Source organism: Rhincodon typus, chromosome 40 (genome assembly GCF_021869965.1).
Source record: "Rhincodon typus isolate 14 chromosome 40, sRhiTyp1.1, whole genome shotgun sequence".
NCBI classification, from domain to species: Eukaryota; Metazoa; Chordata; class Chondrichthyes; order Orectolobiformes; family Rhincodontidae; genus Rhincodon; species Rhincodon typus.
Window position 1 is genome coordinate 4323945 of NC_063371.1, and position 13937 is coordinate 4337881.

Below are 13937 nucleotides of genomic sequence, written 5' to 3' on the forward strand. Positions count from 1 at the left end.
AACTTCATTCCGGATCGTAGCAACTTCATTCCGGATCGTAGCAACTTGCTTCATAAGTCAGTGTCACCACCTCTGTGGCCTCTGTTTGCATAACCTCTTGCCAACAGAGACCCTTCTTCCTCTGGCCTGTGTCAAATTCCCTTCATTTTGAACTCTTTGAAGAGAACAACACTAGCATCTTTGTCTTTTTTCATAACTGGTCCCTTGTTCCTTGATTCTTGCCTACTGTGTCTGTTGCTGCCTTAGCTTTGTCAAGAGATTTTGACTTTCTTTCTACACAATCTGCAGAAATGTATTCTTGAGTTGGGCTCGAGGGGAACCCGTCTTTAGATGAGGGATAGTAGAGCAAGTCACTTGAGTTTTGTCAGCTGTCCAAATGTATTGGATAGGGTACAGTATTGCCGTCTGTGGGTCTGTTCCTCAGGGCAGTTATAATTGACAGGAGAAATGCGTAGGGAACAAGGAGTTTGAAGACAAAGTAGTTGGGAAAAGTGAGAGGTGAAATTTTCAAGTGAGGAAAAAAAGACTTCCTGTTTTATTTTAATCAAATCTCTTGGCCTGCATTTTAACTCTGGGTCTAATGTATTTCATTTGAACTGGAAGACGCAGGTAACAATGAAAATTACTAGTGGAAATGTTTCTTGTATATTAATGTGTGCCTTTTGACTATGGTAGGCTTTTCACTTTGTATTCTTTCTTTCTTCTAGTTTCCTGTAGGTCGTATTCATAGGCATTTGAAGACTCGTACCACTAGCCATGGACGGGTGGGTGCTACAGCTGCAGTGTACAGTGCAGCTATTCTTGAGTATCTCACTGCTGAGGTAGGTAATGGTGGAGTCTTTCCTATTTCAAAAACCAGGCCCTTTCCTTTGGTTAGGATGAGAATTGTGTGTCAGTGAAAACAAGGTTACAAAGTAACTACCCGTATTTCAGTTGTTAGTAACGCCCCAAATGCTTTAACATAAATTACGCTGATCTTTTTCCACACTTAATATCTCCGGCAATCTTCGTAAACAAGGAGACTTGAAGGATTTGCAGCAAATAGCTTATTCTAAGGGGCACGGATAATTGGAATTGATTAGGATCAGGGCATCAAAGCACCTGAGTGGTTTCGAGCACTGCGTAGCACAAAACAGAACTACTGTGGCAAGAAATGCTTGAAGGCAGGACCTTGGTGACCACCAATGGTGAGGCTGGCGAGGTGAAGTATAAAGCAGGGATTGAGATGTACAAAGAGACCATCACTGCAGTAATCAGCTTCTTGAAGCTTTGAAGCATTTTCAATGTGAGCCCTGCCCATTCCACCTGTGCACAGGATCACATCTGCTTTCCACAGATATTGAGGTAACTAGATGCAGATGGCAAAGCTAGGGCAGGGAACTAAAGGACTGGTCAAAGGGCGAGTTGCTGAAACCGTGGAGGGAGTTGACTATGTGCATGGAGCTGAGCGGGATATTTCAGAGGACAAGGATAAATAAGCTAGTGGAAAGGCAGATGTTTCTAAGTTTGATTTAGAGCAAGGAAGAAAATTTAAGGATGTGTGGATTGAAGATGTTGGGTGCCAAGTGTTGAATTTATTTCCTTTGTCCTGTTTTTGTTCTTTAAAATCTTCCGGAAACCTGGAGCGCACATTGGTCTTTACGTTTGCAACATAACCGGAGTTGCAAAACAAAAAGCACCATCTGCTGTTGAAATTCCTATTTTGACACATGGAAGCTTTTCGCTTTTTTTAAGAAGCTATAATTCTTATGAAATGCTGTGCTAACTTGGTACTCTGCAGGTGTTGGAGTTGGCAGGAAATGCATCAAAGGACCTGAAAGTAAAACGTATCACGCCACGTCACTTGCAGTTGGCCATCCGAGGTGATGAGGAGCTGGATTCGCTGATCAAGGCAACTATTGCTGGTGGTGGTATGTGTTAACTTTGTACTGGTAGCAGTTTTTCAGGTAATTCCTGACGTGCCTGGATAGGCCTGAGATGAATTGCACAATCCAAAATAGTTCCTGGGGATTGCCTTGACTTTTCCTGAATTCCTACTCATAGTGGCCCAGTAGATTAGATTTGAAAACTTCCTGAAATGGGAATGACTTTAAGATGATGCTGGAACTTTGGAATCCACCAACTGTATTATCTTACCAAATTTGTGTTGCCAGCGCTTAATCTCCAGTCTGCTATTGGCATTGAATGTTAATTGTGCTGATGATTAAGTTGTGAATGGTTTCAATATAGCCCAGGGTTGTATAGTTTTTAGTAAAACGGGTTTCCTGAAGATTATTAATTTTATTTTCCTTGAACGGTGCTAGCATTTTAGGCATTGCAAGCATGTGCTTTAGCTGCTAAGGTGCAACATCATGCAATGATATTTATTCCTGAGTCTCTTTCTTTTCCCTTCCAAGTTGATTAGTCTATGATTTCAATGAGCCCTGGTACCAAACTGGGGATTTGTACGCGGTGAATGTCAGTGAGTGCTGCAGATGACAAGGAGAGCATTCCAGTTCAACTTGATCCAGATGCCTATGTGTCTCTCTCAGGCTGTTAATTTAAATGAATGGCTGCTCTCACCAATGGGACTTTGAACCCGCTGCCCCGGCAATCTTCCATTTGGTGTCAAGATGTAATTTAATGAAGCATATTCAGCACAACATCAAAAGGTCACAAATTGATTTAAAGAAGGAAAACGGAGAGCGTCTTTGTTCAAGCTTAGCTGGTGAATGCCTGCACATTACAAAGCTCTGTGTTGTCAGGACCAGGCAGCTCTGTCATTTGCTGGTTTTATTTTGCACTGGTTTCTACTAGTTAGATTTACTTTGTGGGAAATCATGTGCCCCTATTTCAGATTGCTATCCCTTATGAACTCTGGTGAGGACAAAGTAAGCTCTCCTTTAATGCCCATTCTAACTGGATAGCCTGTTAATGATATTGTCTAACCTCCTTGCTGTAGTGCAGGCTGTGGCTAATAATCTGAGATGTTAACTTTTTATAGTTGCACAGAGACGTTGTTCTTTGTTTCTGTCTCCCACCCAGTATCAGTCATGCATCGCTCATAATAGAACCAGTTCCTCAATTCTTGGCAACTCCAATCTGCAGTGCTGTTTGTCTGATATTCAAGAAGGTCTTAAGATATCATGGAGTAGTTTAAGAGGCAGTACTTTTTTTAAACAAAAACATAGGCAGTAGTGAACGAAGTAATGGAATTTATCATCTTTTGCTTAGATATTTCAGCTTTTTAGATTGGAAGTTCTGAAAAATGCCTTCTCCTGAATAACTTGAGAACTATTTTCCCTTTTTGAGTGTTACTGGTGGTAATAGTAGAAATAAAGAAATTATTCCGAGCTACTTGGTAAATCAGGTTTAAACAATCATCAGTGGTCACAATATAACACTTTTAAATAATTGATGGGCAATATTTGATTAACTTGCCAAAATAACTATAGAATATTGGGAGCAATTAGGCCACAGTTATCTGTTATTTTAGTGGGTAACTGATTGAAAAATAATGTTCAATTTTAATTGCTGCATGTTGATCTTTTCCATATGTTGGGAACTGTCCCAGCTCCCAGAATTATCAAGCAGGAAAGGAATAACATCTTGCCTGAGACAGGGTGGCTATTCTAACCTGTGAATTTATACCTTGTTTGTTTTGTTTTCTCTTGCAGGTGTGATTCCTCACATCCACAAGTCTCTGATTGGGAAGAAGGGACAACAAAAAACGGCATAAAGTCCAGTTTTGAATCTACCCTCTTCCTCCCTACTGTCGTACTGTAATTTGGACAGGAGAAACCTGGGGATACTTGGCATATTTTTTTTAAAAGAGTAGTTAAAATAAAATGGGAAGAGTTTTAGGAGATGACTTTAGTGTTCAATATAATCTGAAAGACCTGTTTGTATGTCCTATGGTTTAGATATAAAGCTGTATGAAAATATAACTAGAAAATACAGCAGTTTGTCAAGAATTAGATTACGCAAGTGTGTTTTATACAATAAAACAATTCATAAAACCATTTTTTAAAAATCATGTCTTCACAGTGTGTCCTTTCAAAAGTTTGCAGTGATTTTTTTTGGCGATGTTTAGAAGCAGTTAAGTAGTGTTTTCCTGCTAAGTAATTGACTCATCAATAATGGTTAGTGTTCTGATCTCTTCCAATAAGAAGTGGTTGCCTGAACTTGAAATGACTGGGTGACTGAAATAAAGGCCATACTTTATCAGGAATTCAAGTTGGTTCAACCCTGTAAAATTGAGCTTTTTCACCTCCAAATATCTCACTATCTAATCATTCCTGATGCCTTTTTGTTCCTTTGAGAATTTTGATAGCATGTACAGCTACCCTTTTCTGTTGAATGAGCTCTACTCTCCTATGTTTATCCAGTGGCGTACCTGACTGCTGCTAAGCATCCTGTTGTTGTCTCAAAGATTGTAAGAGTTAACTTCATTTAATTATTCTGATGCAGCATCTTCATATTTTTCTTCCATCGAGTCACGTCTGTATCAACTACAATATGTGCAGTTCCAAATAATGAGTCCAGCTTATTTTATTCATGGGTTCAATATGGTGCAATTGAGTGGTATGCGCACAAATTAGGCCAGTGAGGAAAATGGCTCATTTATGCTCAATTATACCCATTTGCCACATTTATCAGTTTTAAGGACAATTAGAACTATAGTGTGCGTAAGTAAAGGCATTTCTTTCTTAATCGAATTGAGTGCATGTGTAGGATACACCAGTGTAGTATGTGAAAGTTGTTTATTGGAACAGTTTCCTGTGGTGCTGCATGATATAATCTATAGCCACTGAAAATAACTCAATTTTGGAAATGGTGACTTAAAACTGAAAATGGACAGGCAAGTGTCACTCGAGGCAGAAACTTTGAGAAGTTTGTCAGGCCTATGCAAGGTAGAAGGACAAATTGTTTCATTTGTACTTTGTCCACAAAGCAGGGATTTTTAAAAAAAATTTCTCCTGATCTTAAAATCTGTCCTAAAAGGTGATGTTAACTCTGTAACTGTCATCTTTTGATTCTGCAGTTCTGCTCGCGATGCTCAATTTGTCTTTGTCTTTGCCTACAGTAATGCTGCATTTAGTTCATCTCCCAAGTGGGAGTCACGGGCTAATGTTTTCGAGCTGTGAGATCCAAAGCAATAGTGGTTTGCTCTACATCAGATGTGCTCTTATTCTGGCACTTGCTCTGTGTTCTCACTGAGGGGTTGTGACAACATGTAAAGTCTCATATGGCATCAGTATGGGAGAAGGTTTGGGAAGCGCCCATCTATGGCAATTAGAAGATTATTCAGACTTTGCCCAATGCTGTGAATTCAGCCTCAACCACGACAGATGTGGAATTTGCTGCTGAACTTTGAAATTCAGTTATATCTTGGCAGTATGTAGTGAATAGAGGTTGTGAACTTAGATTTCTGGGATTTATGACATTTTCAAAATTTGCTGACGCCAAATTTGGAGTAGCAAATAGGATGAGACTAAATGACCGCAACACAGCACAGGCTGTCTGGCAGATCATTGTGTCTCAGACTTCGTATTGAGTACAAATGCTGAGAATTTACGCTGAACCTTTGTAAAGCTCTGGTTAAGATCTAACTAGAGTATTGTGTCCAATTGAGACCACGAACATTTGCAAGTCATACGTTTGTAAATCAGGGAGCCCCTTACTTGAACGAGTTAATCTCATCCTCTCAAAGAATATAGCCCAGTCTATTTATTCTTTTTTCATAAGGAAAGCCTCCATCTCAGGAATTAAACTTGTAACAAAGCTTCTCTGAACTATGGCATGTATATCTTTCATTGGTTACGGAGACCAGAACCAGAATATAAAAGGCATGGTTAGTAAGTTTATGGACGACATCAAAATTGGTGGCATAGTGGACAGAGAAGAATGTTTTCTAAGATTACAGTTCTCGATCAAATGGGTCAATGTGCTGAAAAATGGCAGATGAAGTTCAATGTGGATAAATGCGAAGCATTGAATTTTGGTACAACAGGAAAGGGTAGGGCATAATTTATGGTAGGGCCTTGGGTAGTGTTGTAGAACAGAGGGACCTGGAGGTGCGAGAACATAATTCTTTGAAGTTTGCGTCATGTATAGACAGAGTCGTTAAAGAGGTATTTGATACACTTGTCTTCATTTCTCAATCCTTTTGAGTATAGGAGTTGGGCAGTACATTGGTGACGCTTCTTCTAGAATACTGTGTCCAGTTCTGGTCACCCAGTTGTAGGAAGGATATTATCAACTGGAGAGGGTTTGGATGGGATTTATCAGATTGTTGCTAGGTGTAGAAGGATTGAGTTATAAAAAAGGCTGGATAGGCTGACACCTTTTTTCACTGAGCATAGGAAGTTGAGAGATGACCTGATAGAAGTTTATAAAATAATGTGCAGTATAGATAGAGTTAATGGTAGTTGTCTTTTCCCTAGGATGGGAGATTTCAAGACTAGAGGCCATGTTTTTAAGGTGACAGGAGAGACCTTTAAAAAAGATATGAAGAGGCAAATTTTTTACACAGAGCGAGGTTCGAGAGTGGAATGAACTTCCTCAGGAAGTGGTGGATGCGGGTACAATTTAAAAGACATTTGGATAGATACACAAATAGGAAATGTTTGGAGGGGTATGGGCCAGAAGCAGGCAGCGGGACTAGTTTAGTTTGAGATTATGTTTGGCACGGACTGGTTGGAACCGAAGAGTCTTGTTTCCGTGCTGTATGACCATAAACTGCATGCCATGCTCCAAGTATTGTCTGACTGAAGCTCTAGAATTACAGTAAGACATCTTTGTTAGAATTTAAGCCAACATGCTCTTATCCTTAACTACTTGCTGTATCTGCATGTTAATTTTCAGTTATGCATACAAAAGGACAATCCACTCAATAGGCATCTCAACCTCATCAAAGTGTTTTTGTGTCCTATCCACAACCATTTCATCGTATGTCATCCACAAGCATGAATATTGTACTTAATCCCTACATCCAAATCATTGATATAAGATTGTAAATCGCTAAAGTTGATTCCATGATCAATACCTCTTTGGTAAGAGCTAGCCAACCCGAAAAGGACCCATTTATTCCTCCTGGCATGTTGCCATCTCATCCCCATGCTGCTCTACTTATGTTTCCTAATTTCTTGTGGAAACCTTTTGGATAACTTAAATAGGCCACATCACTGGTCTCTCCCTTCATCTGGTTGAAATTTTCACCAGGTGAGAGGATTCAAGTTTTGCAAAGCTCTGTAGTTGAGTAAAGCTGGCAGGTGAAAAGTCTAAAACAAATGTACAAGAGCTCCAAATATTTCTGAGCTGACAGCACAGCATGATTTGCAGTAACGCTCATGCTGTAGATAAATCATTTCAATTGAAGTGGCTCAAAACTGGAGAAAAACAATACTGCTGTAAAGTTGCACTCGTGATCTATATCACTCTCGGTGTTACGATCCAGCTGATGTTATTTCTGGACGAGTCAGATCCCAGATGAAAACTGGTTTTGTAGAAATTTTCTTTTATTAACATAAACATGCAAAGCTTTAAATAAGTGCAGAACTCACTCGATACCAGGTTATAGTCCAACAGGTTTCTTTGAAAACACAAACTTTCAGAGCCTCAGTCCTTTTTCAGATGAGGAGTGAGGCTCCGAAAGCTTGTGTCTACAAATAAACTTGTTGGACTATAACCTGGCGTCGTGTGAGTTCTGCCCTTGTCCACCCCAATCCAACACCGGCACCTCCACATCAAAGCTTTAAATAATAAAAGACAGATTTATTACACAAAAGAAATGAAGATAAAACAAAAAAAACCCCAAGATATTTACATATAACCATGTAAAAGATACATGGTAACATGGATTCAACACCATAATTTCAATGAGAGCTCAAGAGCATTCCCTTCTCTATTACGAGCAAATTACTGCAGATGCTGCGATGTGTACTGAAAGCAACCAATACTGGTGATCACAGCGGGACAGACCGCATCCATGGAGAGAGACATCTATATAACAGTTTAGTCGAACATTCTGTCAGGTCCTAGTCTTGACAACTTGATGATCTTTTCCACAACCAGTCACGCAACTGAGTTTCAGTGGGCTGTAAAATAACCATTCAATCTATAGGTTTGTCCCCAAGCAAGAAAAATGTCCTGATTCTTCTGAACCAAAAACTTGCTAATAATTTTCAATGTTCACCTTCTCCGATGATAAATTCCTCTCAATACAAATTCCTATTATCACTTCAGGAGCCCTTTCTCTCATACTGATCCAAAAAAAGAGAACATTGGCTCCAGAAACCAAAACTGACAAGTCAATCATAAAGCCCTTTATTGTACACAGTCCAAAGCCCACATGTCACGAGTTCAAGATCCTAAGTCGAAAATAGATCATCATAACATAGAAAATCACACCTTGCATCACATAGACTCATCACAGACTTGACAAAGGGATTACAAGTGTTATTTTGAGTGGTTTGCACGTGGACTATGTTTAGAAAGTTCACAATAAATGATTTATGTTAGTGACATAAATTCGTCACCAAATTAGAGCTGAAACTATTGTGTTGAAGGGTAGATTCCTGCATAAAGATAAGAGTTGCATTATTATTGAATTGGTGATATCATGCAGGGCACATGATAAGATCTAATCTAATTAGATCAGGTTGTAATGGAATTTGGAACCCACATCGATTAGAAATGCCTCGCCCTTTACAGATTAGATTTCTATGGTGCATTTGTGTCTAAAATCGATAGTGAAAGCTACCTTTGTGAACGTGACAGTCTGCAATTCCACATATCTGTTCACCTTGACACTTCCTGTTAGAAAGAGGAACACGAGAACATAAATGGGCAAAATAGTAAGAAGCTCACGCAGACGGAAGATGTGTAATATTCCAACTCATTCATTGACACATCTACTGCCCACACACTCTACTTCAAACTAGATTTCTTCCCACAGTTCCTGAAAAGTTTCCATTTTTAGATACCATAGTGTTAATTTTGTTCTTGGCTTTGTCTCAACAGTAGTACAGAGTTAAGGCATATATATATATATATATATATATATATATATATATATAAAAGAAGCAGGAAATTAATGTTCCAGGATTGTGGCCCAATGTATTATTTCGACCCTGTACCAAATCCCAAGCTTCTTTTTGTGTGATCGAGCAAGATTTGAGTCTGAGCTACATTGAGAGACATTTGGGGAGGTGATTGAAAGCTAGCCTTGGAGCATCTGAGAGGGAGATAAAGAGAGACAGAAAGGATTTGGGAAGGTATACCTGAGCAGGCCAGAAGCATTGGAGAATGGGCTTTGTGGTGAGTTACAACAGTCCGAAGCAGGCTAGTACACTAGCTGATGTTTGCACCATCTAAACTGGGATCCATTGTCCAAATTTCCAGCTGGGATTATTGGAGATGGTGAATCTTTGCAAAGCACTGTGTGGAACTCAGTTGGAGTGTTGTACACAGCTCTGGGCACTGCACATTAGGAAAGAAAATACTCTACACTCACACACACAGGCACACACACACACTCATTCACACACACACATTCACACACACAGACACACACACACACAGACAAACACACAGACACACACACACTCAGACACAACACACACGCACACACACACACACACTCACTCACACACACACAAGTACACACACACACACACTCAGACACACATATACATACACACACACACACTCAGACACAACACACATGCACACACACACACACACACACACACAAGTACACACACACTCACTCACACACACACTCAGACACATATACACACACACACACACTCAGACATACACTCACACACACACACACACACACACATACACACACTCACACACACACACATACACACACATACACACACACAACACACACGCAGAGAAACACATGACATGTTACAGATGGAGAGGGAAAATATTGACAAAGCAATTCAATAGCCCCAGTCCATAGGGCTTGTTGAGATGATGTTTTTACTTGCCAAGATTTGCTGTTTTTCAATGCCCCTCCTCCAGACTCTATTCATCTCTTTGCATGAGGTACAGGATGACTGGTATGTTATCTACGAACTCTCCTATTTACTGGTCAAATCCATAGCTTACAAGCACCCCACTAGAGAAAATAAAACTGACTTTCTTCAGATGTTAGTTATTTAACTGGAGAGAACATGCCACTTCCCTTTCCAGCAGTCCAAAGGCTTCTTCCAGTATTGTTCACACCCACAAGCTGTTCGACTACTCAGCAGCCAATCAGAGACTTGTCATCAGGCAGACGGCCACAGCGATGGCACAATCCAATCGGTAAACTGTTGCCAACCACATCTTACTTTGTAATTGGTTCACTACTGTCCTTTAGGGAAGGAAACTGCCATCTTTACCTGGTCTGGGCCTACATGTGACTCCAGACCCACAGCAATGTGGTTGACTCTTAACTGCCCTCTGGGCAATTAGGGATGGACAATAAATACTGCCAGGCCAGCACTAACCAGAACCCTATCGCAGGCCCTCATCCCATTAATGAATAAAGAAAGAAAAAGAGGGTCAGTAACTTGTTTTTCAAAAGTGCAGCAATCTTTTCAGCAATTCTCAGATTTGCAATTCGATCAACAGCGCAGGAAGGTAAAATACTGTGGTCCTTAAAATATCTGTAATGGACTCTGAGATAACAAGGTGTAGAGCCGAATGAACACAGCTGGCCAAGCAGCACCAGAGGAGCAGGAAGGCTGACATTTCGGGCCTAGACCCTTCTTCAGAAATGTCAGCCTTCCTGCTCCTCTGATCCTGCTTGGCCTGCTGTGTTCATCCAGCTGTACACCTTGTTATCTCAGATGCTCCAGCATCTGCAGTTCCTACTATCTCTGTAATGGACTCTCACAGCTTTGAGCATTATACAAACTAAAAACTGCCTTCCCGCTGATAAAAAATTGCTCTCTCTGAACCAAACCTGCACCTGCCCTCTCAGCATTTGCCAGCCCTCCATCAATTAATCAGTAGATTACATTTGAGTTGCAGTCTTTCTTGAAGATGATGTTTAAACTTGCTGTTTATAAATCACTTTCTGACCCTTCGACAATAAATCACCTCCACAGAATGAAATCGTGGAGTGTGCATATTTCTGGATCGCTCTGTGTAACAGCTGGGACTAGCTAGGCTGTGGGATAAAAGCAGGAGCTGTCCTGACTAATAAAATCCCTGTCCACTCAATATTCCGGATAGCTTTAATCCCTTCAGGGAAGTTCTTGATGCCACCACTGTGTGGCAGATTTTACCATTCTAAAGCAGGCCCAGCTCTGAGTCGAGGAGACTGCAAGAACTGCAGATGCTGGAAGAGTCAGACACACTTAACAGTGTGGAGCTGGAGGAACGCAGCAGGCCAGGCAGCATCAGAGGAGCAGGAAAAGCAGGTTTAAACCCAAAACGTCGACTTTCCTGCTCCCCTGATGCTGCCTGACCTGCTGTGTTCCTCCAGCTCCACACTGTATCGACTCTGAGTCACACTTTACAAGTTGGGCAGAGGAAGGATGGCAATGGAAATGGAAATGTAGCAGGACAGAAATACCTTCACCATTGAAGGAGATCCCAGCGCTAGTGGGAATTCGAAACGAGAAAACTGCATTCTGCACAGAGAGGCTGCGATATTAGCCTTTCACTGTGATGATCTGAATGCAGCATGTTCCATTTTACAAACATTTCTAACAGTTAAAGAAGGGGCAGCTCCGCACTGCATTTGTGTAGCTTCCAAAAGCCACAGCACTCAGTTTCCAATGGCACCTGGCCTTCCTGTGCCCACAAGACCCTTGCTCTCAGCTACCCTCCAGTGGGCAGTGTTGGCACAGCTCATCAATTCACATTGAGCTGAGTGCCAGGGAAGGCCAAAGGAACATTGGCCTTTATTTCAAAGGGAATAGAGTATAAAAGTAGGGAGGTTTCACTAAAACTGTACAAGGCACTAGTAAGACCATAACTGGAAATGCCGTGAATGGTTTTGGGGCCCCGTATCCAAGCAGAGATAGACTGGCCATCAGAAGCAGCCCAGAGAAGGTTCACTCGGCTGATCCCGGGTACGGAGGGACTGTAATGGCTGGGTCATGAGGTCTATTCAAGGCCGAGATAGGTTTTTAATCAGGAAGGGGAATCAACAGTTATGGGGAAGAGGCAGGAAAGTGGAAGTTGAGGATGATCAGATCAATCATTGAATGGTGGAGCAGGTTTGATGGGCTGAATGGCCTACTTCTGCCCCTATTCCTTCGGGTCTTAAGCCCAGGATGACACAGTAAGAGATGCTTTCCCTGGTTGAATGACACACTGGTGTTCTTCTCCAGAAGAGGAAATCAGAGCACAGTATTGAAATGGGAAAGATACAATAATTTAGTCCCATCTTTTTAGCAGATGGCAAACAAGTATAATCACTGGAGGGGAAGATCGACAGAAAATGTTTCTCTCGTCCGTAGCTCTCCTTTGTACTAGGCCACACTGATTCTGTCTTGGCTTCCTTCTTGTTGGTACTGCCTCCATGTCAAGGGATACCAGATCCAATGTTTCTTACTTACGCCTTTCAAGGACAAATCTCTTCTATTTTAAAGGACACCCTAAAATGGCAGCCGTGACCTCCTGGTCCCAGATTGAGGCACGTCTTGGAGATTCACGTGGGACAAACGGAACTGTGTGGGCTAAGATCTGAATTTAAACAAGAGTCATTAAAATGGAGTCAGCACCAAGAGATTTGCAGCTCCTGTTTTAAGACACACACGAACGACAGTTTCACACCTTGGGTGGGAAAACTTGCCTGCGGTGTATCCGGCTCGGACAGGCAACGGGGCCAGGCTCGGGAATCTGCAAATGAATTCTTTTTCACCCACCGTTGTGTTTAAACAGCGAAAGAAAAATGAAGGAGAATGGATTTGTAAGCAAGGACTGGAAGACTCTGTCTCCCCTCCCTCTCTATCTTTCTCTCTCCCTAAGCCCCTCACCATCTTGATAGATAGTACCCGGTTGATAAAGGAAATAGGGATGAAAGAAAATACTTAGAGGATGGAGGTTGGCTAGAGCTTCAGTGCTAAGGTAAAGGGTCAACAATTAAGGGAGACAATTGGGATACAGGAACAGGACGAGGCTTTTTGGTCTATCAAGCCTGCTCGCTGCCGTGCTATGCTATCGAGGCCAATCCAGCACTTCAATGCCTTTAGCTTAGTCCATCTCTGTACGCCTCTGGTAATTAGAAATCCATCAATCTCCACCTTCAACGTCCTCTTGAAATTGAGCTTCCGCAACCCTCTGGGGTCAAGATTTCCAAAGATTCACCGGCCTCTGAGTAAGCCGAACCAATCTCAGACTCAACTGGTTCTTTTCAAACAGTGTCTCCCAATTCTACGGTTATCCCAAATAGAGTGGTGGAGGGGGGGCATCTTACTTGTGTCTTTTGTGAATGTCAACGCAATTACTTGTCATTCTTTGGAACTGTGGAGAATTCGACTTTGCCAATGATGCTACCGGGGTGGGTCGGATCTCAAACCACGATGATCCAGGAAAGAGATGAAGTGCTTAGCAACATGGTGTAAAGACAATAATTTCTCCCTAATTTCGGGAAAAAGAAGGAGCTGGACTGTAGGAAGTGGGGTGGAGGACATGCCCCTGTCTGTATCGATGGTGCTGAGGTAGAGATGGTCCAGATCTTCTAGTTCCTGGGAGTAAATATCACCAACGCTCCGTCCTGGTCCATCCACGTTGACTCTAGGGTCATGAAAGCACATGGACGCCTCTACACCCTCAGGAGGCTAAAGAAATTCAGCATGTCCTCAATGACTCCTACCAGTTTTTATCAATGCGCCATAGAAAGCATCCTGTGCTGATGCTTCACAGCGAGGTACGGCTACTGCTCTGCCCAACACCGCGAGAAATTACAGAGAGTCGCGAACACAGCCCAGTCCCTCACA

General features: G+C 41.7%; 1 protein-coding gene across 1 annotated transcript in view; it reads left to right on the forward strand.

Moving 5' to 3' along the window:
- LOC109922366 (histone H2A.V) overlaps positions 1-4012 on the forward strand; it is a 13039-nt gene extending 9027 nt beyond the window's left edge. Inside the window, exons 3-5 of the mRNA XM_020522399.2 lie at positions 708-821; positions 1781-1910; positions 3657-4012. Of these exons, the coding sequence (XP_020377988.1) occupies positions 708-821; positions 1781-1910; positions 3657-3718 (306 nt within the window). The 3' untranslated portion in view covers positions 3719-4012. The remainder of the gene's footprint in view (positions 1-707; positions 822-1780; positions 1911-3656) is intronic.
- The last annotated feature ends 9925 nt before the right edge of the window (positions 4013-13937 follow it).